Genomic DNA, 25328 nt, shown 5'->3' with positions numbered 1-25328 from the left:
TGAATATATTTTCCCCATCCAAAGCTAAAAGCTGGCTCTGATTTGCCTGGCTCAATGTCAATGGCCAGACTTTGCCGAGACGGAGCAGAAAGTCATCTGGCGAATAATTACAAATTCCTGGTGTTATGCGTGGCGTGGCTGCTCTTTCCATGACACTGGATGCTACCAGTGTCATTATCCTTGGCTCATCATCAGCTAAACCGAAAATAAATGCCACTTGGAGGAAATTTCCTAATGCAGCGCACGCACCGAGCGACAAGGATGTGCTGGCTTTTGTCCTTGGCGATTGCTGGCTCACTCGCCTGGCTCACCTGCAATCCGGGCAAGTCGAGCCCCGAACATTATCGCCGCGCTTATCGCGTCGTCATCATCGACGTTATCAACAGCTTAGCATCGCCGCAAAAACTTTGAGAGTGCACCCACGTTCCACAGCAGTGGCTGCCACGCCCACAGGACACTTTACACTTACAGAAAATTTGTTCAATCTTAAAAATAAATATATTCCGAATATGAATCATAATTTGGTTGAAAATAGAATAAGATCTCAGGAAGCATTTTATACAAGAGATAAATCTCTCTTCTAAAATATTTATCCAAGTGCACCATTCTCATTCCGTGCGCCTCAATAATTTTGATCAGATTTTTTGATGCGCTTGTCCAGCGATGCTGTCGTGTTGCCATCGCTTTTATCCCCCGCATTCTGCTATCTGCTATATTTTTGCATTTATAATGCAATTCATCGTTCATTTTTCATACTTGCACAAAGTGGATTTTTATTAGATTCCCTTTATTCTTTCCTTTTTATTTTAGTTTCTTTGTGAGCTTATTTTTGCATGCGTAGCCTGCACTTTGCTGGCATTAATGTGGTTTGGGCCATATGGAGATTATTGGCCAAACGCGTTCCACAAACGAATAACTATCATTCTGTATTATTAAGTTCTTAAACTCGTCATTTGACGATAACGAAATCTAAGACGAGATGTCTTAAGTGGTAAATTGTAAATGGTTTGTAAAAAGGATTAAATACTGTTAAGAATATTTATGGGAGAAATTGATTTCTACATGTGGGCTCTTAGCTACATATGTAGCTTTATATTCCTGGCAATTGTTATGTACAAGATAAGATTACGATCTACACTTTTTAGTATAAAAGGTGCGCATTTCAACTTAGAACTCAAAAGTCAATATGAAAGTCAGTTACTTGTTAATCGTGTTGTGCACGTTGTGCCAAACTTATTTTTCTGCTGCTGAGCAGTCCTATTCGTCCTGCAATGAGGCTAACCAACGGACAAGCGGAGTTCAGACAATTAAACTGGGCAACGACACCTTGGAGGTATATTGCGAGACCCCGAGAATGGGTAAAAGTGGCTGGTTGGTCATCCAGAGAAGAGTCAGTGCCGAAGAGAACTTTTATCGCAATTGGACCACATACGAGAATGGATTTGGCGACATAAACAACAACTTTTTCATTGGACTGAAAACCTTAAATCAAATGACCGAATTGAAGCCGCATGAACTTTATGTTTATGTGGAGAACTTTGATGGGAAATAAGCATATGCCTACTACGACTTCTTCAGTATAGGGGATGCAAGCTCCAAGTATAAGCTCCAGTTAGGGACCTATTACGGAACTGCCGGAGACGCCCTAAGCAAGCACAGGAACATGAAGTTTACCACCTACGACAACGATAACGATGAGAGTTCGCTTAATTGCGCAGCTAAGTTAACAGGTGCCTGGTGGTATAAAAATTGCTACGACAGGTAAATATAAAAATACCTTTAAAAAATAATATTTAAAGCATGTTTTTATAGCAATCTGAACGGAGCCTATCTAGGAAGCGGTACTTATCCCGGGCAATATTTGCTTGGCTCTGGTGTAATATGGTATCCATTTAATGATGCAATTTTTAGCCTAAAAACGGTTCAAATGATGGTGAGGCCTAAGTGGTAAAAAAATATATTGTTTTAAATAGACATAGTTTAGTTTAAAAAATAAAGAATAAAAAAAAACATTTTTCAATCTTTCTGGAATGTTTATCATTAGAGAACTCGTGGGCAGGAGGTTCCTCATATCAGCTGCCTCGAATGGGAGTTTTAAACATCAGCCTTATACCGAAATTTGTAATATAACTTTAGACTAAAAATAAAAAATTAACGCTTGACATAAACATTATACACCAGAAAGTTCTTCGAACTATTATTGCATTTATAATGCAATTCATCGTTCATTTTTCATACTTGCACAAAGTGGATTTTTATTAGATTCTCTCTATTATTTTCATTTTATTTTTTGCTCCCGCCTGCTCTGCTTGGTTCCTTTGTGAGCTTGTTTTGCGTGCGTAGCCTGCACTTTGCTGGCATTAATGTGGTTTGGGCCATATGGAGACCATTGGCCAAAAGCATTCGAAGCGAGGGGCAGCTTGAAATTTTAATATGTGAGATACATGTAGACTCAAACTACATGAAGGATGTCAGACGAAAACCAATAAATATTCAATAAGCAAAGGAATGCATTGAAAATAAAAGGAGTTTTGTTATGATAATATTGAGAAGCATTCAAATAAAATAAGGGATTAACTTTTACAGAGAAGAAAAACTTATAATGATACTAGTGGTATTAGTTTTTTAAAAATTGTTTTGTTCTGTATTCCTTACTTTTGGAATAAACACACACGCTCCGGCTCTTAATAACTGCAAACGTTCGCAGTTCGTGGCTTCATTTATTATGCATATTTTCCACACAATTTGTCACGAGGCCGGGCCGTCGAGGAAAAACTATTTGGAAAACAAACGCAACGCAACACCATACACAGGACTCCTCCGCCTTACCCAGTGAATTTTCTATTAAATAAACTGTCAGTCATTGACGTTGGTGCGTCGCCGACGTGCGGATGCGAAAGTCATACACGATGATGTTCCAAATAATTGCAGATGCAGGGGGGATGGGTGCCCCCTCACAAGATCCTTGGCGAAGGAGTGGCTGGTGGCTATATTAACGGCATTTTAGTGAGTGGCACGCAGACAAAGGATAAGAATAGCAGTCATTGGTGAATGGCGAGTGCCACCGCAGCATATTATTTAAACGTCTGGGCCGTAATTGAATGTTACACGTAAAATATTGGAAAAAAAGTGAGCTGGGTTCATTATGGGGTCACAAAACGTGAGCACCTTTTTGAGTATCGAAATTATTGACAATGAGTGGCAGGAAACAAAAAGACCGCGCTAAAAAAAGGTTTTTGGTTGCAAATTGAAACCTTTTTCAAATTGGCGCTCATTGCTGGGAAATATAAAAGATTAACCAATAATTCGGTAGTACTTCTATAAGACAAACATGGTTTTTTACTTTTTCTACATTTAATTAATTCTAGCATTTAAAAATATTATCAAGAATTCCACCTGGCGTATACTTAATATCCATGTTGCAAACCATTAGGTTGTGGATCCGGCTTACAGTATATTTTTAGTATTTAATATAAAATCAGACATGGTATTTTTCGCCGCTACATGCTCTGGTTACACTACAGCTTTCCGCGTGCTCTATTTACAATTTCGTGTTAAGTTATTTTATAATTTTATCAATAAAAAATGGATGATGAGGCCGAAACTTACAAGCTATGGCGCATTCGCAAGACCATCATGCAGCTGAGCCACGACCGCGGCTACCTGGTGACCCAAGACGAGTTGGACCAGACTCTGGAACAGTTTAAGGAAATGTTTGGTGACAAACCAAGCGAAAAGCGACCTTCCCGCTCGGATTTAATTGTTCTGGTGGCCCACAACGACGATCCCACTGACCAGATGTTTGTCTTCTTTCCCGAGGAGCCCAAGATCGGCATTAAGACCATCAAGACCTACTGTACCCGTATGCAAGAAGAGAACATCCACCGAGCCATTGTTGTTGTCCAAGGTGGCATGACGCCCTCCGCCAAGCAATCGTTGGTTGACATGGCTCCCAAGTACATTCTGGAGCAGTTCCTTGAGTCGGAGTTGCTAATTAACATTACGGAGCACGAACTGGTGCCGGAGCACGTGGTGATGACCGCCGAGGAGAAGCAGGAGCTGCTCAGCCGTTACAAGCTCAAGGAGAACATGTTGATGCGCATCCAGGCAGGCGATCCGGTGGCCCGTTACTTCGGATTAAAGAGAGGACAGGTGGTTAAGATTATCCGCTCATCGGAGACGGCCGGACGGTACATCTCCTACCGCCTGGTTTGCTGAATACCGACCTTAATCCTGTACCAACTGAACTGTAAATGTAGCTTAAGAAAACTTGTATTTAAGAGAAAGGAAGGTGTGTCAATAAATCACAATCTTTTCTAAAAAAAATATTTATTTTGTATACTTTTTGTTAGTTCATAAATGGTGTTCCCCCTTAAATGTACCAAGCAAAGTCTAGAGATGAAACTCAATCTATCGGAACCAGTATTTTCGCGAAAACGCCCATCACTAACACTTTTATTATTGTTATAAAACCCTAGGTTTGCAGCCGTCCAAACGGCGATCCAGTGGTCCTCCGGAATGGCCATGTTAACGCGGTTGACCAGCAGCGGCACCACCACGGTGACCCCCGGATCGCCAAAGGGTTTGCAGCGATTCCAGAACTACCTGTCCGCGTTCCTCTGGCCTGGAACCCAGCGTCAGCGTAGGAAGTCGACCCAGTTGGACGCCATCGACTGTTTCACCAACGACCTAGTGACCAGGAAGACGCAAAAGTGGGAGGAGCTACGCGACAGTCTGATGAAGCGGCCGACTGCCGCCCAGGAGACCGACGCCAACAGCAATGTAGCACTTGGAGCTGGGAAATCGGGCACCACCAGCACCAGTTTTAGCCAGAACGTGGGCCTGATGTCCAAGGGAATGATGAATGACCTGAAAGCCCTGCGATCACCTCAACTTGGCTTAGACATTAGGTCCCTGTCGCAGCCACAGCTAGATAACCTCCTGATGGCCACATTGGAAATCAAGAACAAGTTGGACTTTCTGTACCTAATCCGTCAGTGCATCCGCTGCAACTTACTTCCCTCGAACGAGGTGTTTGTGTCCTGTTTAAAGTACCTCAGTGCCCAGCGCAAGCTTCAACAGATTGAGGCGCTGGCGGAGACATGCCGCCAACTGGAGCACCCCTTCTCGCAGACCTACGCCGATCTAGCTCCCTTTCGAGCCATCGCCCTCTGGAACAACGGGAATGCAGACGTCGCTCTGATGACCCTACACCGCGGCTATGGTGTGAGCATGAATTCGGAGGAGGGACGAAAAATGGCGCGAACGGCATTCCGTACCATTTCCGAGGAAACTTTGGCCCAGAAGAGCGAGGCAGTGCTGGTCTCACTTCTGGAGGTGGCCCGTGCCATTCACCGTGAACACAAGGACATCTTTGTGGTGGCCTGTGTTTGGAAGCAATGCTTTGTCAGCGATTGGTTTTGTGACCAAAAATCAGCGGGGGAACTATTCGAGCACTACAAAGACTTACAGGAACTTGTCGAAAGGAGGTTAGATAAATTCTAATCACCAAAAAGCTTTGAAAATAACTACCTTTGTTTCAAATTCCAAACAGAGCGGGTCCCTTATGTACTTCATTCCTGGGTCGAAACAATGTAGATGCAGTGCATCGCCTGATCGAGGTATTCTTGCAGCACAAGCAGCGCTCCGCCTGTTCAAGCTGTCTTAGCCTGCTCTTCAACTATCAATGTAAGTTCTGTCATTATTCTAAATCCTATTGTACAACTTCTTAATATTTTAGATATGCGTAAGGACTTGCGTGCCTGCGCAGAGATTGTGAAATCCTGCAGCGAGCTGGAGATGCCATTAAATGAATTGCAAAACGAGCAGTTCCTCAGCTTGTTCCTCGACCAGAGCGATCCGTTGGAATCCAATGGAACCTCAGGAGCAATCAGCAAGTACAAGGCCCCCAAGTCCTTCCAGTACAAGTTCTAGTTACCGTTCGTGTTCCCCATTGTTTGGGCCGTTGTCACCGTAGTGTTAGCACAACCCGTTGCACCATTGAGCAATATGCATACCAACCAAAAACAAAAAAAAACTAGCGTCACTTCAATAAAAGTTATTTAATGCCAGTGTTCAAGTGTCCTCGGGAATTTGTTCTGGCAGTATACCCACGCACTCGAAGCAGCGGGAGATCAGGTGCTTGCCACAACGATGGGAAAGACACTGTTGGCACCTCGTCCGTGACTTCGTGTCGCGCTTGGTTTGGGAACATGGCTTGCAGCGGCGGTGCTTGTCGCCGTGACGACTAGCCAGGCTTACGCCCGGTGGAAGATTCATTTTATCTGGGTCCAGGACACCCACGCTGCGCGACCTCTTCGCCTCCCCAGCAGCTTCGAAGAGCAGGCGCTCGTTCGGTTGGCCCAGAATCTCGCAAATCTGCAACCTCATTACCAGCGATGTAGTCGATTTTCGTTGAAGGCGACGCTGCAGACGCTGTTGCGTTAGAAAGAGTCCCAGCTGCCGTTGGAAGTCTCGCTGTTCCATGGTCACATCTCCTTTAGGCGCAAGTCTTAAAAGAATCCAAGCATTCACGGCCGCCTTGTTGAGCACCAGGTGCAACAATTGTAGGAAGGGATTGCTCTGATTTTTGAGGGACGACGGAGTGGCATGGGCTGTGCTGTATCGCTGACACAAGTCGTGAAATTGCTGGCAAGCCTGGGAGGTGCTGTGATAGGCCTGGAGTGTATCCACTTGGGAGCTGAGACCGCAAGCGAATACCGCTTCCGTGTCAAACGGTATGAGCTTGGATTGGCCACAATATAGTGGACTTTCGTTTGGCCACTGGCGTGGCCAGTCGATTGAGGAATCGTTCAACATGCCCAGCGAGCTGAGCTGTCGCTGCACCATTAGCTCTGATTGTTCCGGGTTCAAATGACGAGTTCCCATTGTTACATTTCTTCCCGTGGTCTTAAAGTCGCATATGAGCTGTTCGATATCCTTGACTGGCGGCTTCTGCTGTTTGTTGACCACCGCATTGGCCATGTAGAGAGTCCTGGCATCACAACAAACGGTCAATCGCATGTTCTCCACGGAGCAACGAACCTCGTCAACTGTTAACCAGCTGCTGCAGCCATAATATGATCTGCTGTTAATAAGGAGACGTTGCCACATTTTCTGGGCTTCAGCCATGCCGGAATTGCCAGCCAGACACTCTGAAATGCTCTCAAACCGGGCCAAGGTCATGGATGCACGAAAAATGGCGTTGCCCAGTTCTAAAGTCCAGAGCTCATCGAGAGGTCCGGTATACTCGGCATTGCGAAATACTCCGCAGAGGTAGCTCAGCCCCAGGAAGGCGCGCAACTCGATTATGTCCATAGGGCGGCAGGTATTTTGCGGATTGCGCCGCTTACGCATCTGATCATTGGCGTGGCGCAAAAGGGATTTAAGCATTTCGTCGTCAAAAAGAAGCATCCATGCTTCCACTGCGTTGGATATTGTGCGAGCCGGACCCTTTCCACAGGCTTGTTGACCCAAAATCGGCAACTCTTCCATTGTCTCCTCGCAGTCTCTATTTAAAGTCCAGATTTGACCATTTTGGGATGTGTAGGTTCCAGCTGCGACGGCAGGGCGACCACGTCCCCTCTTAGCGACGGGAGGACGGGAAGAACCCTCTTTCTTAATCGCCTCCACGGCTAGTTGGTCATCGGTCATCAGAACGTCACTTTCCTCAAACACCCAAGGAAAATTGATGGCTGTCACAGTTTCCTGCAGCGGATCGGAGTCTTCACCATTAAAAGATCTATCTGTGATGGGTTCTGGTGGAGGAATTTCCCCTTCCACCTGCATCTTTTCCTCCTCATCCGCATCTTCCTGGTCGCTGCATTTAATATTGGCCAGTAACTCCTCGTCCAAAACACATTCCATGTTTGTTTACCAAAACATTGCATCGTTATGCCACACTTAGAAAATGTGTTGCAAAATCAATCAAGCCCGCCAAAAATTTGAATTTAATTTTGAATATTGTGCTTTAAAAATAGATATCCTTAGCTGTCAAAAATAAACAAACAAAAAAATTCAATTTCCGAAGTCATACACAAAGACTGCGGCGTAATTTGAAAAGTGGCTCAAGAATAACTATCATTCTATATCAGAAAGTTCTTCAAACTCGTGGAAAAGTTCATCAAGCACTCCAAATCGAGATTACAGGCCGTAGTATCGTTTGGTGGAAATGGCATGACGTTTATAATGCATTGTTTAACCAGAAAAATGAAGAGTAACTATCATTCTGTATTGATAAGTTTTTCAAACTCGTCGTTGAAATTGATTTCTATAAGTTGGCGGTTATAGCATATTCCTGGCAATTGCAATGTACAAGATAAGATTAAGATCTACACATTTTAGTATAAAAGGGTGCGCACTTCAGCTTAGAAATCAACAGTCAATATGAAAGTCAGTTACTTTTTAATCGCGTTGTGCACGTTGTGCCAAACTTATTTTTCTGCTGCTGAGCAGTCCTATTCGTCCTGCAATGGGGCTAACCAAGGGATAAGCGGAGTTCAGACAATTAAACTGGGCAACGACACCTTGGAGGTATATTGCGAGACCCCGAGAATGGGTAAAAGTGGCTGGGTGGTCATCCAGAGAAGAGTCAGTGCCGAAGAGAACTTTTATCGCAATTGGACCACATATGAGAATGGATTTGGCGACATAAACAAAAACTTTTTCATTGGACTGAAAACCTTAAACCAAATGACCAAATTGAAGCCGCATGAACTTTATGTTTATGTGGAGAACTTTAATGGGAAATCAGCATTTGCCTACTACGATTCCTTCAGTGTAGGGGATGCAAGCTCCAAGTATAAGCTCCAGGTAGGGACCTATTACGGTACTGCCGGGAATAATCTAAAGGGGCACAACAATATGATGTTTAGTACCTACGACAGGGATAACGATAGAAGCACAGAAAATTGTGCAGCCAAGTTCACAGGTGCATGGTGGTACAACCAATGCTACGACAGGTAAGTTCAAAAAAACCTTAAAATAATAATATTTCAAGCGTGTCGTATCTTTACAGCAATCTAAACGGTGCCTATCTCGGAAATGGTCAATTCGGAAATAAATGGGGAGATTTTTTGTATGGTTCTGGCATAGTTTGGAAAGGATTTCAAGACTTTACTTTCAGCCTTAAAACGGTTTATATGATGGTGAGGCCTACGTCCTAAATAATATCAATTGATTAAAATCAGGCAGAAAAATTATTTAAGTTTAAAAACTGTTAGCGAAGCAAATGCTGTTAGTGAAAACATTGCTGCCATTCCACAAATTGATCCCCGTGTAGCTATTCAATCGTTTTCTAACACTAATAAACATGTATTAAATATTGTGGCCTTATTAAAAAATATTTGTAAAATAAAATATTAAGAGTATATGGTTACAGGGGTTAATTTTCTAAGTCTGAATATTTATAAACTTTGCAGATGTTGTTTTTGTTGTGGGTTATCTGATTGGTACATCAGTGTCACATTCAAAAGGCGCGCCCTTAGTAATCGTCTATCGCACTTAACAAGAAATCGGAATTTATCAACATACTTCCATCACCAATATTGTTGTTTTATTTCTGGCCAAGAAAAAGAGTTATTCGCAAAGAAAGTCCAGATAAAACTAAAATCCATTTGAATACGTTAATCATTGCGGACAAGAAAAGCCCCTCGTCAAAATAGGAGTATCAGCCCGAATGTCCTGACATAAAGTTTCAGGAGTGACGCCCGTTGTTATCTGCTCGCGTCACGGCCCTGTCTGGGGGTCAAAATTCCAGAAAAAGCAAGTGAAAAGTGCAATTAAATGTCAGTGGCAAATGTTCGGATATTACAGGTGATGCCAAAACTCCAATTGATGCCCGTTATTTACGCGCGCATCGAATTTGTCAAACAAAATTGGGAGAAAAGTGTCAATTTGACGTTCAGTGTTGGTTACCGCTTATATGTGTGTGGTGTGTGTTGGCAAGGGACATCTGCTATCGAGTATGTGTAACTTACTTCAAAATTTAAATTGTGGCTTTTTTTTCATTCGAGCGTTTCCACCTGAACCAAGCCTCGATTGATTTTCAATTTCACGCGTGTCTGGTTGTGTAGACAGACCCGGCAAAGTTTCAATTCGATTTTTGAAATTCAGCTCAGTGGGCCATGATGGGGATGTCTGGACCGTTTGTGTCCCTTCATCCAAAGTTAGTTTAATCTCAAAGCCCGAGCTGTGAACACAAATAATTTCGTTCTCTAAATAGTTCAAAACCATATATTCTTTCTAAGGCAAACGAAAATATAATTCGTAAATCCCGTCGTCTCGTTTCGAGTTTTCAATCAATTACTGTGCTGTCGTTTCAGTCGGTTTCCTGGCTCCCCTTCAAAAGGATCTAGGCTGGTATGATCTCTCCAGAGCAAGAGGAGGTCAATCTGGTGCTGGACCGCCAGGTGCGCCAGAATATCCAGGACATGATGCATGAAGCTCATGTTCAGGCCAGCCTATTAGAGAGCGAGGGTAAGTCTTGATTTTTTTTAATATTTGAAAAAAAAAACTGAAAGCTTTTGTTTATTTAGGACGCGAACGCTTCAATTCGGATTCCAGTGTAGATCAAGATTCGCTCCATGCCGACGATTCGATGGCCGTGATGGAGACCCTTTCGGGAGACGGGATCGTTGAGGAGGATCTGAGCGCCGAGCGAGCTCATGGTGTGGACAGTAACGAAGTTCAGAACTACCATGATATGATGGTGGACAACGATCACCACATCGATATCAATGGGTCGCTGCGCAAACGGCGTGGCAACCTGCCCAAGCACTCTGTAAAGATCCTCAAACGCTGGCTCTACGAGCACCGCTACAACGCCTACCCGAGTGATGCCGAAAAGTTTACGCTGTCGCAGGAGGCGAATCTCACCGTGTTGCAGGTTTGCAACTGGTTCATCAACGCCCGTCGCCGCATACTGCCAGAGATGATCCGACGCGAAGGTAACGATCCTCTACACTTCACCATTTCGCGACGTGGCAAGAAGGTCAGCCCGAACTCATCTGGCTCTGGGTCCATGGGTATGAATGTTGGCGGTACCCCAAATCCAATTACTGGAAGTCCGGCTTCCGAAGTGGTGAGATAGCCCTATATCCAAATCATTGCATTTTTTAACTCTGGCACTTATTCTTCCTCCAAGATTGTTGGAGCTACCGAGGAGGTTGATGGCGCCGGAGAGATCCATGAGGGCATCGCCAACGTTCTCACCAATTTCGACCAATATGTTCAGGGCCCCAATGGACAGATTGTCAAGATGGAGCCCGAATACGATGATAGCGTCATCTACAGGTACCTACTGGTCGCTCTGACCCAATTATCTAGTTTCCTAGGTTGAGTGTTGTGTACCACCTTCCACCTTCCCCTCCCACCCGCTTCCTCTCCAAAGTTGGCAGCAGGCCATTGCAAACAATCCGATGGGTTTCCAAAGTCTTCACTCCTCGCTACAAGCAACCATGATTGATAAGATCCAAAACTATCAAATGCGCAAGGCTGCCGCCTTGGGTGCCACCGGAAACAGCTCGGGATCCAGCACCAGTGGCGGCGGCAGCTCCAACTCAAGCTCCACTGGGTCCATTCTACCGTATAGCCTCTTTGGTCAGCTACCGCCAGAGTTTGATGATGAAAAGAAGCCTTCGCCGCCGAAGCGCGGTCGCAAGCGTCAGTCCGCCGGCAAGAGTGCTGGAGGGAAGAATAAGGAGCCAAAGCTGGAGCCAGTGGTACAGCAGGAGATCAATCTGAGCGATGCGGCCATGTACTGCTATCAGGACGAATACGGAGGCTACGTGGTCGCCCCTAGGTACAGCCACTACTCCGACCGATCACTTCATAGTTTAAGTCTTTTAATAAATTATTCTTCGCTTTAAAATATATTTCTGTTATCCGCAGATCTGAGGGCGAGGAGAGTGGCCAAGGTTACGAGTCCTGTGAACACCATAGCGAAGAGGAAGTGCGCTTCGAGACCTCCGACGACTGGCAAAGCGTTATGAAGTGAGTAGCGTAGTAATATTCGCATTTCAAAAACTCACAACGAATGATTCCTTTGCAGGACCGTTTTCAGTACCGAAGAGGTCGCCACTACCGCTGGAGAGAATGTAAGTACTGCGGCTAAAAAGAGATCAGCTAATAACACCTCATTCTGGAATGCCAATCAGCAGGCTGCAGTGAAGCGAAGTGGTAGGATAAACTAAACTTAACATAAGTTTACAAATTAATCCAGTTTTTTTATTGTAACAGGCAATCAACAGGTATTGCTCTCCAATAATGAGCTGACCCAGGCTGTGGGTGCGGAGGCAACAGTTCTAACAGTCCCAAATCAAATGGAGGGCGGGGAAAATTTGCAGCCGGACGATGTGTTCCACATTACCGATGCAGATAATGGACAGACACAGCCATCACCGCAGCCACAAAGTATGTAATCTAATATAAGAGAGGAATATTAAAAATAAATACCTTACTTTTGAAAACCTTTTAGATATTAGTCGAGATGAACGCGACAAGTACAAATGTCTGTACTACCTGGTGGAGACGGCTATGGCTGTGCGTCAGAACGATGTTGTCCAGGAGGATGAGTTCGTTTATATGGGCAACTAACTAGGCTCTGCCCAATTAGTCCCACACACCACTAGACTACAACGATTCGATTTATGGGGAGACCTCAATGTATATATATTTAAGTATTTTGAAGTTACTGCAGACTCTGCATGTCTTAGATCAAAAAATTGTGCTTAGGCCTACAGTTATGCTGCTTGGCCGTCAACAAAACTGTTAATCGAGTAGGTTACTAAAGAAAATGTACAAAAAATTAGATCAATTTCAAAACCCAATCACCCAGTCAGGTACGCATATCTACCATGTCAATTTACAAACAAGTCGATATGATTATGTCACACTAATTTAATTACGCAAACTTCTGGTACCCTTAATAAACCAAATACATGTGCATTTTAGGCGCCAGCGCTTAACTGGTGTCATATAAGCAAAGAATTTGTCTTTTATTTTTAAAACTGGCGGGTGAGGATTTAATTCCAATTAGACTTGTAGTATTATTTTGTGTTTTGGTATTTTTCTACTGTAATGCCAATGAAGTATTTTCGAGACAACCGAATACGGTCAGTCACCGATTTTGTTTTTTGTTTTTTGCAATAAATGTTTGTCCCGCAAATAAATTATTAACAACTAAGCAAACACGGGACTCAAAAGCGTTGAAATATATAATGAGCGTCACGTCAGTAGCCGGCTGCTTCGAGAACGTTGCAATGAACGTCTGGTGATTAGAGTGTTTTTTCCGCATTGGCAGCCAGTCGTCGCCCGTCTTCTTTTGTCTTTGTCTCTCTCTCTCTCTGTCTGCCGTCGTGTTCACTTTGTGTAAATTACAATTAAAAAACAAACTTTTGTTTAAAATGTAACGCTAGCAATTGCCTGCAACGCAAAAGCCAAAAAAGCTGAGAAGGTAGAAGTCATTTTGGAGAACCACTACCGCTTCATTGCTGGCCAAGTCGGCCACACCTCCTGCACCGCTTGAAAATCTCACGCTTATCGCACACCAGCAACACCCTAGCTCCTGCCACGCCCCTCCCACCGCCCTCCTTGTTCGAGGAGTCCAGCCGCAGTTGTCCTGGCAGCGGACGAAATCAGGACATGCAAAGAGCAGTCCCATCTGCAGTGTGGGTAAGTCGACATCTCTATGGATAGATCTGTGTGTGTTTGTTGGCCAGAGGCGTCATCTTGGTGGGGGTTTAGAGGGGGAGCGTAGAGGGGGTCTAGATTGTATATACTATATATATATATAGCTTATTTCATCCTTTCTTTTTCTTCTTTTTTAGCCTAAATTTGTATATTTCAGAATTTGAATTGGATTTCTTTGAAAACATCTTCGCTTTCATCTACAAATTCAAGAATTCAAATGCACATTATAGTATAAGATTATTGTTTAATGTTTAACAGCTGTACAAATAAAAACAATTACATATTTAAGCATTATAGTATAAGCCCCCTTTAAATAATAGCACCCAAATAATAGCTCACTGCGTAAACCTACATATATAAGTGAGGTAGACCCGTACGTGTACTGGCATTTTTTTGGCTATTTATTTGCACTTTTACTTTCGATTTTCGGGCTCTCCTTTGCGGCTATAGTGACTGGCTGTGGCCCACTTGCGTCATGACATGCTTTATTTGGCGTTGCCATAATCTCTACATTTCTAAGCTACTGTTGCAGATTCCCCAAAGCACTACTACAAGAGCTTCCCGGCGTAGATATAATAGCGCCTTATCGCTCTAAAATTTCAAATGGAATAATTATGTTCTTCTTGATTCGAGGCTTCCCAGTAGCTTGCTTGAGTTTGAGATTATAATGTATTTTTGTTTTATAATCTGGCACTTTTTCTTTTGTAAATATTCCAATAGAAATTATTATATATGACCTTAAATATTTTTAAATTCCTATTCTCAAAATATGTTATTTGAATTTTTAGGTCATAGCCCGATCCAATTGCCAAATGGTTTATATTTAGTGACCCATTGGAGTCTATTTTTAAGCACGTGCCTGACACTCGTTGCAGCTTCAGTTTTTCCGGCAACTGAATCAGGATGATGATGATGATGATGTGGATGGTGATGCTGCCTGCCAGATGATGATAATGAAGATGACATCGGCGTAAGTGGCTCGAGTAGTTTGGCCCGATGCCCCAGCAGGAACACGAGTTTTTAAGCGGCAATTTGCAGCAATTAAAAATACGAGAGGCTGTTGGCAAAGTGCTTGTACTGGTGCTCACATCTTACACCTCTCATTTGGTCGCTCGTTCGGCTCACCCTCGGGTGTCTCTTGGTGTTATTAATAAATCGAACCCGGGGGCGGAAAGGGTCAAAACGGTGCTGCGCAGTTTGCGGTGAAAAGCGGTGAGGTGGTAGCTAGTCCCTAGGCTTTATCAATTTTCACCCCAGCCTTCAGTTCAGTTCAGTTCAGTTTCAGTTTTTCATCTCTCGTTCGCTCTATTTTGTTTGGCCTCCCACACATGCACACATTAGCTGGCGTCTGGCGTGTGGCGGTGCTCTCTTTTCTATCATTTTTCCCAACAATTTTCCCGCCCCACTCAGCTGTGGCTGCCACTCGGCTGCGGCTGTGGCAGTAGCCTATAGCTGCGACTTGTTGTGCCAAAAGCAGCGGCAGCGGACGCATCGCTTTCAGTTTGCAATTATCAACAAAGCGCGCTCGCGCTCCTTGCCGGAGCATCGATTTCGAATTTGTGTTAATTCGCCGGGCCGAATTATTGCTGGCATGGCCATAAATAAACCGCAATTAAACTCATTCTATTTATTGCCGCTCCTCACGTGAACGAATTTCATCGAACGGATCATCAAATGTTGTTGGCACGACGGTATGAGTGTTAAATGAAATCATACATTTTGTCTCTCAAAAATTCTCAAAAATCTATAAACAAGTGGGGGGAGGATGTGATCTAAAGTGGTTCAAATAATATAGTATGTGTTACCTGGTGGATTAAGGATTTTCACAACCGATGCATGCATAATGGCCAGCCCCTTTTCAGCAATTCAAGGTTGCATAAACGCTTAAATGTACCCTCTTCCGTGGCCTGCTGTCAAATGAAATTGTGCACAATGATGAGAGAAACTAACAAGTTTCTTGTTACCATTTCAATGTGGCACGAGGGCAACAGAATGGTGGCACAAAAACACAAGAGATCTCTTTCTCCGGCTTGCCATCGCTTGACCACACAAACAAACCCCCAACTGTTATAAACGATTTGTTTTCGAATGCCCTTACAGCGAGAGTTGAATGAAAGTTGTTCGAATATGGGCAACGGTGCGTATACTTGATGAGTGTTTAAGTGGCGTATACTTGATATTTTCTTATTACTTGTAAATATATTTCATATCATAAGAAATCATAAGAAATATATAAATTATCTAAATTATTAATAGTAGAGTTGCAAGTAACTAACATAATATGGGCAACGGTGCGTATACTTGATGAGTGTTGAACTGATGAACAGTGCGTATACTTGATATGTGGTTTCTACTTGATATTTACTCTCTTAATATTTACCTTGTAAATATTTTATTATTTTAAAGAAAAGCAAAGAATAACAATCAAATTATCTTGAAAAAGAATATCCTAGAGTATCAAGTAGCCGACATGGTGACACCTCTTCCTCAACGCCCGCCTCACTCTGCGGATGCAAATCATCCAGACAGAGAGACACAACTGCCGTCTGTGTCTGAGGTAAATGCGGAGCAGAAGGATAAAAAAAGAAAAGCGGCATACCAGAGGGTGGTTGTGTGGGTGTACGAGTGGGTGGCATGGGGTGGCATTTTTTTTGCCGCTTGTTAACCGCTGTCTTTGACGATTTGTTCGCATGCCATTCTTTGCTCTGGTTTCGTTCTGTTATCGCCTCTCGAGTTTTTCACTCAACGTTTAATACAAAATCAATCGGATTGCGTATGACGGAGCATTATGCATATTAAGGCGAAGGTCTCCCGATTCAGGTCGCTTGTTAATTTCGATTACAACTTTTGATTTTATTTGAGTACGAGCGGATATGCATGGGCTTAGCTCTAAACATTTAAACATTAAAATTATTGTGTCTAGATAGCAGAGATTCTACTGCATAAAACTGCACTCTTAAAACCTAAATATTTAGTGTTATGGGTGTTTTTATTGCAACTTCCGAGATAACATAACTCAAGTCATTGTTCACACATCTTAATCGTAGTTAAAGCACACTTGTGGTTTCGGTTTTGGGTTTAGAGAATCTGACTAGTCCTCATTAGGCTCACACATAACCGCTGGACTCCAGCTTGATGGCTCCCTCGTATGTGGGCAGCCCTGATCTGTCAATGATTTTGCTCATGTCCAGGCTGATGATGCCGTTCTCGTTAATGGTGTTCAAGTCGGCCTCCTCCACCTCCTCTCGGTTACCGCCAGTGGCCTGTTCCAGATTCTCCTGCTCGTCCTTCAGCTCGCCTCTATGCCTGCCACTGGATGTGGATGTGGATGTGGCCGCTGGTGTGCCCGATGTTGCAGCGTTGTCATTTTCGTCGTTGACAGCGCTGATGGGCTCTGCTGGCGGGCTTGATTCCACAATTGCGGCCTGGACATTGCCGTTGGCCGCATCCTGCAGTGCGGTAACGTCAGGAGCAATGGTGTTGCCATTTTCGCTGTCGCCGGGACATGGACACAAAGCCTCTGGATCCTCAAGTTCCTCGGGCTCCAGCCGCTCCTCCCTCCTGCCCATGTTGAGGCCGCTCTCCACGGACAAAGCGGTCAGCGGTTCATCTTCCGCTTCGGCTTCGTAGCGGAACTTGCCGCACAGCGGACAGCCCCTCCGATAGTGATTGGCGCTGTGCTGGTGATTCTGTTGCAGGTATCGGCGCCCGAAGGTGTTTAGCCGCAAGTTCTGGGCCGGCTTGCGGGCCTGCAGGGCCAGCGGAAGGGAGGGTGGCGGCTGTAACACCTCCATTTCCAGGCAATTTCCGCTGCGAGCTGCCACCGCCGCCGCTGCTGCATTCCACATGCTCTCCACTTCCGCCCGCTGCAACGAGCAGCACGATTGGGCATTCAACGCCAGCTGCAGCTGCTTGTTAACCAGCAGACCAGGTCCCGATCCTCCAGTGCTGCCACTGGCCATGGCATCCACGCTGCCGTCGGGCGTGCCCCGGCTGCCGCTTGCCCCATTCTGATTGCTGATGTCCAGGGTGGATCGGTAGCCGGGCGGCGGGGAGACGCGCTGCATCAGAAGCTGTTGCTGTTGCAGTTGCAGCTGCAACTGTTGCTGCTGGTGCTGTTGCTCCAGTTGCTGCTGGTGGAGCTGTTGCTCGTGGAGCACCACGGCGTCGTACGAGGGCGGCGGTTCATGGTGCAGAGTCGGCACAACGGACAGGCCATCGGTGGAGTCGCCCAGGAATAGGCCAGATGTTTCATAGCACTGTGGAAAATAGGGAAATAAATATATTATACTTTGAAGTTATTGCCAAAAGAAGAGGCCACTAGTTCCTCTACCAAAAAAGAATACATCCTTAGGCCTACAAATTTCAAGGATCTATGGTCGGATGCATCGCCATTTTCTTTCTTAATGGACACGAGGTGGACAAATGAAATTTACGCGATCAAATAAAAAAGTTTAAATTGCACACATCATAAATTTATTTGTCTCCGCCGGGCCATCTGCACCACCCGACCTGCCACCACCAATTTGCGACCTCCAACCCCCGCCTTCCAGCCCCGTCCTGTCAGCAGTATCGCCTTTTTCTGCCCGCCAGTTGACATTTGCGCCTGGACAGGCTAACGTTGATTTACGCGGAGCCTTTTGCCGGCCCGGCACTTTTTTTCTTCCTTCTCCCTCGTCCCAGCGGGCCAACAAACAACAATGAACTGAGTGATGGCATAGGGCAGTAGTGGGTGGTTGGTGGTTTGGGTTTGGGTTAGTGGGCCGCCTGGCTTGTAACTTAATAAACCCGATGGCCAAGTGAGTGCGGCTTGTGCCCCACTTGCATTCGCCAACAATTGTCGCGCCCCTTCTTGGCCAACTAAGTTCAGTTGTTGTTGTTCTTGTTGTTGTTGTGGCACCTGTTAAATGCGCCGCATAAATATCCATTACTTTCCTCGTCCTCCGGCACTTTCTTCACTTCATGACTTCATGAAATGTTGGCTTAAACTTGAAAAAGGACAATTAGGGTTGGGTTCAAATTGGACGTGATGTCAAAACGGGGAATAAACAGCAGCTTGTAGTGGTTATTTGTATACTCCATGGTCTTAATTGTGATTTTAGCCGATAATTGGGATTTGAGGTTAACGAGATTGGGTGAAAGTTATTTGTTTATTTGACCCAAAAAGGAGAGGTAGTCCTTATCCCTTCACCATCAAGACTAATTTATCATCCTCCTGAGTTTAAATCTTGAAATACTTGTGGAAAGTCTTTGTCTGTCACTTGAATACTCTTCCGAATACAATTTGTTCATATTGATTTTGAAATCCTTTATTAGAACTAATGAAATCCTCGGGATTTGAATAAACCTTTTCGTCCCTATTCTATTCAAAATGTGTTTGACATCTGTATGTTGTTATTATTATACCCAGAATGGAATACTAAACCCAAAACTCACCTGCTCGACGCTGTATATTTCCATGTTGGGATCGCCTTCCAGCCACTGGTGCTGCTGCTGCCTGTAGGCGGCCTCGGTTCGCTTTTTGATGTTACGATGACAACAATAGCAGACCACACACAATATGGTTGTCACCAGGGTGAGCATGGCCCTGCAACAATAATTGAATCGAATGTGGGATATATGAGAGTGAATGTGAATGCAATGTTATTCCACGAGTATCAGTCACAGACACGTGTATTTTGTTTTGTCCGGGGCCGGAATGAATGAATGATTGCGGCGGAGTTGGTGGCCGGGGGCCTCGATAAATGGCCATCATGATAATATTGAGTATTAATGCCGTTTTTGGCATTTATTAATTCTCTCAAACAAATTGCAAATGCTATCTGGTCTGTCCCTCTGTCTGTTTATTTATTTTATCCTGTAGTTGTCGTACTGCCTGTCCTGCCTTATTTGTAGAATATATATTCCCTAAACAATGTTGTCCTTTTTCGGTTGCTTTCACACACCACCAGAGCGGAAATTAATTTACTGGGATTCTGACTTTAATTAGTAGAAAGCACTTGTTACTTCAACTCCCAGGGAACAACTTCAACTAATTTAATCCTTTAAATAGGTCATATTTAGGTCATAACTTTAATGATTTAAGTAGATTAGAGATTACTAATTATATGATTAATGTCTCTCTTGAACGGAAATTAAAATTTCAATCGTTTTGTTGAAAAGTCTTCAGCTTGGCTTACTTTCCCCGATTACCCTTATCCGTTTCATAAATTTGTCAATAAATCTGAAAGACCCAGCCCCCCACCTATCAGGTTGATTGCCAGTTATCATATTTTCCTTTTAGCGCTTTCGGCCAATTCATGTCAGTTTATTGAGACTCACTGGTTTATTTAGTCCAAGACCCAGCCGGAATGGGCTTCGTGTCGATTTGCTTGCCCAAGGAATTTCAATGACGTCACTTAATCCACTTTAGAATGCAACATTGTGTCCCACTTGTCTGTCCACTGTTTGTTTCTACCTCATCCTCTGGTTCGTCCTTTTTTCTTTTTTGGCTGTTCATTTTCCCCGTCTCACGCAATTTCTCGCATGTCAACAGTTCATTAAGGACCTCTTTTCGGGCCCAGCTCGCCCCACCTCGCGCCATCCAAACTCTTCAGTGTCGGGGAGAGAGACAACGCCGATGTAGAGCATTTTTTATTTGAGCTATTTTCAATGAATTGCCCGAAACAATCGATAAAATCGTAGTTAAAATAAAGTTTTGGCTTCGGGCCATGCGTGATGTTTACACACATCATGGCACAACAACTATAAAAACCGGGATGACAATTTTTAGACATTTTTTTTTAGGGTCCATAGTCATAGTCCTGTAGGAAGCTCGTGTTGCAAACGAAAATAATAAATTTTATTAACCATCTCCCGCAACAGCAACTCTTTCCTTTTTTTCTAAAAAAAAAACAAAAAAGGATGCCCGAAACCAAGAGGAAAATGGAAAAAATGGCTAAACGCAATTATAATTATTATTTTCCCTCAACACCATAGCCGGAAAAACGGAAAAGCGTCTGCCAGAAAGGGAGAAAGGACAGCTTGACATCTTCGCTTCCAGGCGCATAAAATGTTGATGTTTATTAATTCGTAGCTCCAGCTCATAAATCAAGCCCGGCATAAACATTATGATCTATGAGAGCTACTCGCCATATTCGTCTAAAATGTTTAAAATGTCTACAAATGATGGCAATTACTGTGAATTAAATTGAACGAAACGACCCGTTGTATAAAATTTAAATGATTTATGCCTGGAATGTATTTTTTTTTTGCAGTCATAATTTCACTAAACGTTGCCTCCTCCGCCGACTCTCATGAATTAATTTCCAAAGTGCTTGTGAAAATGGGCATATGTTAGTCGAAAAAGTACACCGCCCCCCTCACATGGAAAACAATTAACCAGAGCCAGAGCCAACTTGGATGGGTTTATTTTGCAATGAGTGTTTTCCACTCGAAACTTTCTTGCAGGCCTGGTAATTAATTAATTGCCAAATCACATGTGGGGCTGCTTAGTTACCAAGTTGGCCAAAAAGTTGCATTCGCGAGTGTCTCTTGGTGCCTCTGTCCATCAGTCAGTTGTTTGAACTGTCAGACTTACCCGCCGAGCAGCAGATTCACATTCCCGTTGACAACATTTGCATATGTCTGGGGTCCACCAGGTCCTCCTCCGCCGCCGATGCCACCAGAGCTGACAGATCCTGAACCGCCGCGCTGCTGATGATAGAGCCCCAGGCCGCTGCTGTAGTAGGTGGTGTATGTGGATATCGAGGATGAAGATGCCGATGAGCCGGAGCTAGAGCTGGAGCCATGCTCCTGGGACTGCTCCGGCTCCTCGGCCGATGATGTTGAAATATCCGCTGCCGTTGCGAGTAGCGATGATATTGTTGTTGAGGTGGTGGTGGCCGGGATTGTGTGATTCTGACCGAAGGCCGCCAGGAGAGTTGCATAACGCTTTAGAGACATTTCGCTGAGGCTCGAAATCGAAGCAGGCGCGCTTGCATAACGATTAGCACGGCGCACTCATTACAATGCCTTTATTAACACGCACACTCGAACAATGGGAGGGGAGGCCGGGACAGGACGCCAGGACCTAAGGCTAAATCAAAAGCAATAGCTCTAGACGGCAGCAAGGACGAAGAGCGACTGTTAGTTGGGGAGTTAGCCCTCGCGAGCGACGACCCGAAGGCAACACCACTAACAACGCTAACACTGACACTAACACTTAGAACAACAACACACTACACAGAGATAAATTTTTATATATTTTTAATTATTATATATATTTATTTATATATATTCTTGTAATAAGCTTCAATAAGCAATATTCAAAGTCCTTGTTTAAAAACTATCAGAAACTCATGTTATTTTTTATAATTTTTATTCTTTTAGTAACTTTTTTTTTAGTTTTTATTTAAACACCATTTTAAAACTTGATTTAAAACTCTAGAAAAACTAAATTAAATTTAAACCTGTATATTATATTTTGTTGGTAAATGAAGTGTTTAAATTTCTAGCAACACTTTTATAGGATTTATCCTAACTTGTAACTCAGATATCCTTAATACTGTTTTCAAAAAATAGTTTTTTCTTAAAATCCTTTTTCTTAAGATCTTATTTTTCAAGAAAACCTGTCATTTCTATATATATTTCTTGCACTGCCTTAGCTTTTTTAACGATCGATGGCCAAGGCAAGACTATTTCCGTAACTTTTAGTTGCTTTTTTTTTTTGGCCGCGAATCGCGATAACGGTAACAGCAATGGTAACACCGACTGGCTAGCCTGGCCGAGTGGCGTGCGTCTGGGTGAATGCGTTGCGCTGTTGCAACTGAGCTCCGGCTTGACTTGCTGACTAGTTTGCCGTCCCGAGGACTTTGGCTTGGCTTATCCTTTTGTTGTGCGCCCCGACGAAGTTGCCGTGGAAACCGAACGACTCAGCCTTCGGCCTGGTCCTTTTCACTTCGGTTATTACCGTTAGTTCTTGGCTATATGGCTGTTCGGTGTTGCTGTTGCTGTTGCTGTTGCTCCTTCTGATGTTGCTGGTTGCCTGTTACAAGTTGCGTTGCCCATTTTTCCCTTGATGCTTTCCCTCTCAGACTATTTTTGGGGGCGTGTGGGTGTGGATAGGTGTAGGGGTAGGGTTAGAGGGGAATGGGCGCTAAAGGAAGAGCCAACAACAAAGGCCAAGCTCAGCTATTTGTATTGAGCTTCCTTTTATATCCCTTTCACTCTGCCAGGACTCTGTTCCTGCACGTTTCATGTCAAATTGAGCGCCAAATGCTTTTGTATGCTCGTATGGGTTGTCATTATGGTTGCCGCTGTTGCTTTTGTTGTTTTTGTTTCTATAGTTGTTGCTTTTGTTATTTTTGTTGTTGTTGGTGTTGTTGTTGTGGCAACCGTGCATGCCATTTGAACAACACTTGTCGCCAACTGACATTTTTCACGGCATACGGCCATAAATAATAATGCGACTCAAAAGCAACAGTCCACGCCGCGCATATTGAGCATGCAACATGCTGCAAGTACACAATCATCTGAAGGAAACAATTGCATTTAAATGGATTATTAAACAAGAATAAAGTCCTTAAACCGGGACTTACAATAAGGCTACTATATAAAGCCTTAAAGTTATAGCTATAAAAATCTGTAAATAATTTTTTCAACATTATCCAACAAATAAAATATGGGACATTTGCATATCTGGTACTCTTAATGGCACCAAACGTATGCCATCATTGTATAATGGCCCACCGTTAGGGACTAATTGAAATTCACGTATTATTTTGGCAAATTTGCGTTTAATTTATGGCACACTTTCCCTCTGCAGTACAAACATTTAAAATAGGCAGTCGAATGACAGGCAGGCAGGCAGGCAGTGCCTGGCCAATATTCGGGGGCGGTAGTGTGTATGTGGACTCGGGGGGATCAGCTTTTGGGCACCCATACATGTACAATATACCTTCCCTATGCCAGCTGCACACAATCGCACAAGGCACAGTCGCCCGACTGGTTCAAGAACATATGTAAATAGTTGCACGCCATTTTTGCCGCTCCTCTGTTTCACTTTCTGCGTTCGCTGCACTGTGAGAAAATGTTTGAGATTTTTTATACAAGAAGTCATAGAATTTGTAAGGATGTGGCAGGTATTTTATCAGATATTCAAGCATTGAAATTTTAATCTTTCATATTAAAATGGGATTGTAATGTCTCATTATCCACAGTGTAGTTTGAAATCCTCTTGCTCGCTCTTTTGTGAGTTTTTGGCCATGCCAACTGTTTGTTGGCGGCGTCGGCGGCATCGTCTTGAAATCCGTGCGACGTCGGCGGCTTAACAGCCCCCACAGTTTGGGCCCTATATCCGTACTATATATTCGTGAATTCGTAGTTGTTGCCTACACCTCGAGTGTCGCGCGCGCTCAAGAGCCCAGAGCTAGTCCATGGCGTTGTTGCTGCGGCGGCCGTGAACGAGAGACACACACAAAAGTTGCCACAATTTTAGTTTTCCATCTCTCTGGCATAATTTTAGATTTGGTGCAAAAGAAAATTTGTCAATTCAGGAGGAGGACGCGGGACACCAGGACGAAGGAGAAGTATCAGAAGGCGGCAAGCGACCACGTTTTTTCTGTCACGCCGCCCTTCAACAGTTGGCATCTGGCAACGTGACTCATTAGAGCGTCTCGCACTTAGAGGCAGGGATGCGGGGGTGGCTGCTACCACTAGCCACCACCAGCCACCATCAAGCCCACCATCACCACTGATGATGGATAGTTTCGGTCGCTTCTGGTCACTTTTGGGCGCCGCATTGCGCACGCGTTGCGGGTAAGCCCTGGGAACCAAAACAAACCATGTCTAAAGCCTGTGTGACAGTTAACTAAATGGCCAAATAATGAGAATGGCTAAGACTAGAATGGAAGTGGAGTTAAAGGAAACTATAAACAATTTTTACCTACAATTTCTCTTTTTGGGTATGACTCTTCAAAGTAAAAGCCTCAAAAGAGAAATCTCTGCCGCGAACGCTGAAATGTATGCTATACTTTTTTTACTTTCTTCTGTGACTTTTCTGTGCCATGCTGTGTGGAAACTAATGAGGCTGCCACAGGCCAGGAGCACTGGCAATCCTTTCTCGTACATCCCTTTCCCCGTTTTATTATTTCAAGCATTGACAGCATTAATTATGCATGCCTGTTGATTTATTATGCACGACCATCAAGGTAATGATGGGACCAGAGCAGACCAAGCCGGGCCATGCCAGGCCACAACTAAGCAGCAACACGTCCACTGCAATGAAGCACCTCTTACCAAAAGCTAAAAAAAAAAAAACATCGTTGTATATGGGGATATCAAATGGAGGTGAATTCACCTGCGTTGCATGACCTGCTAAAGTATTTCATATTTTCACATGTAGCGTAATGAAAATTTTAAGGTCTCCCCGTTCCAGCTTCGATTGTAGGAATCACACGCAAAGGTTGCATGCCCCCGCAGCTTTTTCTTTTGCATTACAGGTGTGTGTAGCACACACACATAGTCAGATTCATATGTCACGGTACCTGGCACCATGTAGCAACGTTCTGGTGGCAAGGTCTCGCCCTCGTTCCGCGTCTATGCAAAGTTTAAAAGCACCGCCTGCCACTGTCGAACCCTAAAAATATATAAAATCTTAT

The 25328-nt window shown here is 44.0% G+C and overlaps 7 protein-coding genes across 11 annotated transcripts; 5 read left to right on the top strand and 2 right to left on the bottom strand.

Moving 5' to 3' along the window:
- The first annotated feature begins 1159 nt into the window (after positions 1-1159).
- LOC26514052 (ficolin-1) lies at positions 1160-2166 on the top strand. Its single transcript, XM_014908484.3, has 2 exons — positions 1160-1761; positions 1813-2166. Exons 1-2 carry the CDS (start codon positions 1664-1666, stop codon positions 1949-1951), a joined length of 237 nt encoding a protein of 78 aa, XP_014763970.1. The 5' UTR covers positions 1160-1663; the 3' UTR covers positions 1952-2166.
- A 1322-nt stretch (positions 2167-3488) lies between these two features.
- On the top strand, positions 3489-4328 carry LOC6495295 (DNA-directed RNA polymerases I, II, and III subunit RPABC1). The gene has a single exon (XM_001958646.4). It carries the CDS (start codon positions 3586-3588, stop codon positions 4216-4218), a length of 633 nt encoding a protein of 210 aa, XP_001958682.1. The 5' UTR covers positions 3489-3585; the 3' UTR covers positions 4219-4328.
- Positions 4329-4426: 98 nt separating this feature from the next.
- Positions 4427-6079, top strand: LOC6495296. The gene is made up of 3 exons (XM_001958645.4): positions 4427-5489; positions 5555-5688; positions 5741-6079. Exons 1-3 carry the CDS (start codon positions 4519-4521, stop codon positions 5932-5934), a joined length of 1299 nt encoding a protein of 432 aa, XP_001958681.1. The 5' UTR covers positions 4427-4518; the 3' UTR covers positions 5935-6079.
- On the bottom strand, positions 6044-8030 carry LOC6495369. Its single transcript, XM_001958644.4, has one exon. The coding sequence runs from the start codon at positions 7864-7866 to the stop codon at positions 6076-6078; it is 1791 nt and encodes a 596-aa protein (XP_001958680.1). The 5' UTR covers positions 7867-8030; the 3' UTR covers positions 6044-6075.
- Positions 8031-8370: 340 nt separating this feature from the next.
- On the top strand, positions 8371-9368 carry LOC6502541 (angiopoietin-related protein 6). The gene is made up of 2 exons (XM_001958643.4): positions 8371-8960; positions 9017-9368. Exons 1-2 carry the CDS (start codon positions 8386-8388, stop codon positions 9162-9164), a joined length of 723 nt encoding a protein of 240 aa, XP_001958679.1. The 5' UTR covers positions 8371-8385; the 3' UTR covers positions 9165-9368.
- Positions 9369-9540: 172 nt separating this feature from the next.
- LOC6495297 (homeobox protein Mohawk) lies at positions 9541-13983 on the top strand. 5 transcript variants are annotated; one of them, XM_032451096.2, is made up of 11 exons: positions 9541-9813; positions 10323-10476; positions 10536-11080; positions 11144-11292; positions 11390-11800; positions 11890-11991; positions 12050-12095; positions 12159-12177; positions 12238-12411; positions 12476-13671; positions 13827-13983. In XM_032451096.2, the coding sequence occupies exons 2-10, from the start codon at positions 10362-10364 to the stop codon at positions 12592-12594; spliced, it is 1680 nt and encodes a 559-aa protein (XP_032306987.1). In that variant the 5' UTR covers positions 9541-9813; positions 10323-10361; the 3' UTR covers positions 12595-13671; positions 13827-13983. The 5 variants fall into 5 exon arrangements, with proteins under 5 accessions (XP_032306987.1, XP_032306986.1, XP_014763225.1 ...); XM_032451095.2 differs by having other exon boundaries at positions 12156-12177; XM_014907739.3 differs by having other exon boundaries at positions 9542-9813; positions 12050-12177.
- A 1287-nt stretch (positions 13984-15270) lies between these two features.
- LOC6495368 lies at positions 15271-22870 on the bottom strand. The gene is made up of 3 exons (XM_001958641.4): positions 21269-22870; positions 19126-19276; positions 15271-17948 (listed from the first exon to the last, which is right to left on the bottom strand). The coding sequence occupies exons 1-3, from the start codon at positions 21631-21633 to the stop codon at positions 16797-16799; spliced, it is 1668 nt and encodes a 555-aa protein (XP_001958677.2). The 5' UTR covers positions 21634-22870; the 3' UTR covers positions 15271-16796.
- Between the last annotated feature and the right edge of the window lie 2458 nt (positions 22871-25328).

The sequence above is a fragment of the Drosophila ananassae genome, chromosome 3L (genome assembly GCF_017639315.1).
Source record: "Drosophila ananassae strain 14024-0371.13 chromosome 3L, ASM1763931v2, whole genome shotgun sequence".
Lineage (NCBI taxonomy): Eukaryota > Metazoa > Arthropoda > Insecta > Diptera > Drosophilidae > Drosophila > Drosophila ananassae.
This window is presented reverse-complemented; position numbering and strand designations above follow the sequence as displayed.

Coding starts and splice junctions, on each gene's coding strand:
- LOC6502541 (XM_001958643.4), top strand. CDS start 8,386: ATGAAAGTCAGTTACTTTTTAATCGCGTTGTGCACGTTGTGCCAAACT. Junction 8,961..9,016: donor TACAACCAATGCTACGACAG/GTAAGTTCAAAA, acceptor GTATCTTTACAG/CAATCTAAACGGTGCCTATC.
- LOC6495297 (XM_014907739.3), top strand. CDS start 10,362: ATGATCTCTCCAGAGCAAGAGGAGGTCAATCTGGTGCTGGACCGCCAG. Junction 11,081..11,143: donor GAAGTCCGGCTTCCGAAGTG/GTGAGATAGCCC, acceptor TCTTCCTCCAAG/ATTGTTGGAGCTACCGAGGA. Junction 11,293..11,389: donor GATGATAGCGTCATCTACAG/GTACCTACTGGT, acceptor TCCTCTCCAAAG/TTGGCAGCAGGCCATTGCAA.
- LOC6495369 (XM_001958644.4), bottom strand. CDS start 7,866: ATGGAATGTGTTTTGGACGAGGAGTTACTGGCCAATATTAAATGCAGC.
- LOC6495296 (XM_001958645.4), top strand. CDS start 4,519: ATGGCCATGTTAACGCGGTTGACCAGCAGCGGCACCACCACGGTGACC. Junction 5,490..5,554: donor CAGGAACTTGTCGAAAGGAG/GTTAGATAAATT, acceptor AATTCCAAACAG/AGCGGGTCCCTTATGTACTT. Junction 5,689..5,740: donor CCTGCTCTTCAACTATCAAT/GTAAGTTCTGTC, acceptor TTAATATTTTAG/ATATGCGTAAGGACTTGCGT.
- LOC6495295 (XM_001958646.4), top strand. CDS start 3,586: ATGGATGATGAGGCCGAAACTTACAAGCTATGGCGCATTCGCAAGACC.
- LOC6495368 (XM_001958641.4), bottom strand. CDS start 21,633: ATGTCTCTAAAGCGTTATGCAACTCTCCTGGCGGCCTTCGGTCAGAAT. Junction 19,277..21,268: donor GTGAATCTGCTGCTCGGCGG/GTAAGTCTGACA, acceptor TTATTGTTGCAG/GGCCATGCTCACCCTGGTGA. Junction 17,949..19,125: donor AAATATACAGCGTCGAGCAG/GTGAGTTTTGGG, acceptor TATTTTCCACAG/TGCTATGAAACATCTGGCCT.
- LOC26514052 (XM_014908484.3), top strand. CDS start 1,664: ATGAAGTTTACCACCTACGACAACGATAACGATGAGAGTTCGCTTAAT. Junction 1,762..1,812: donor TATAAAAATTGCTACGACAG/GTAAATATAAAA, acceptor ATGTTTTTATAG/CAATCTGAACGGAGCCTATC.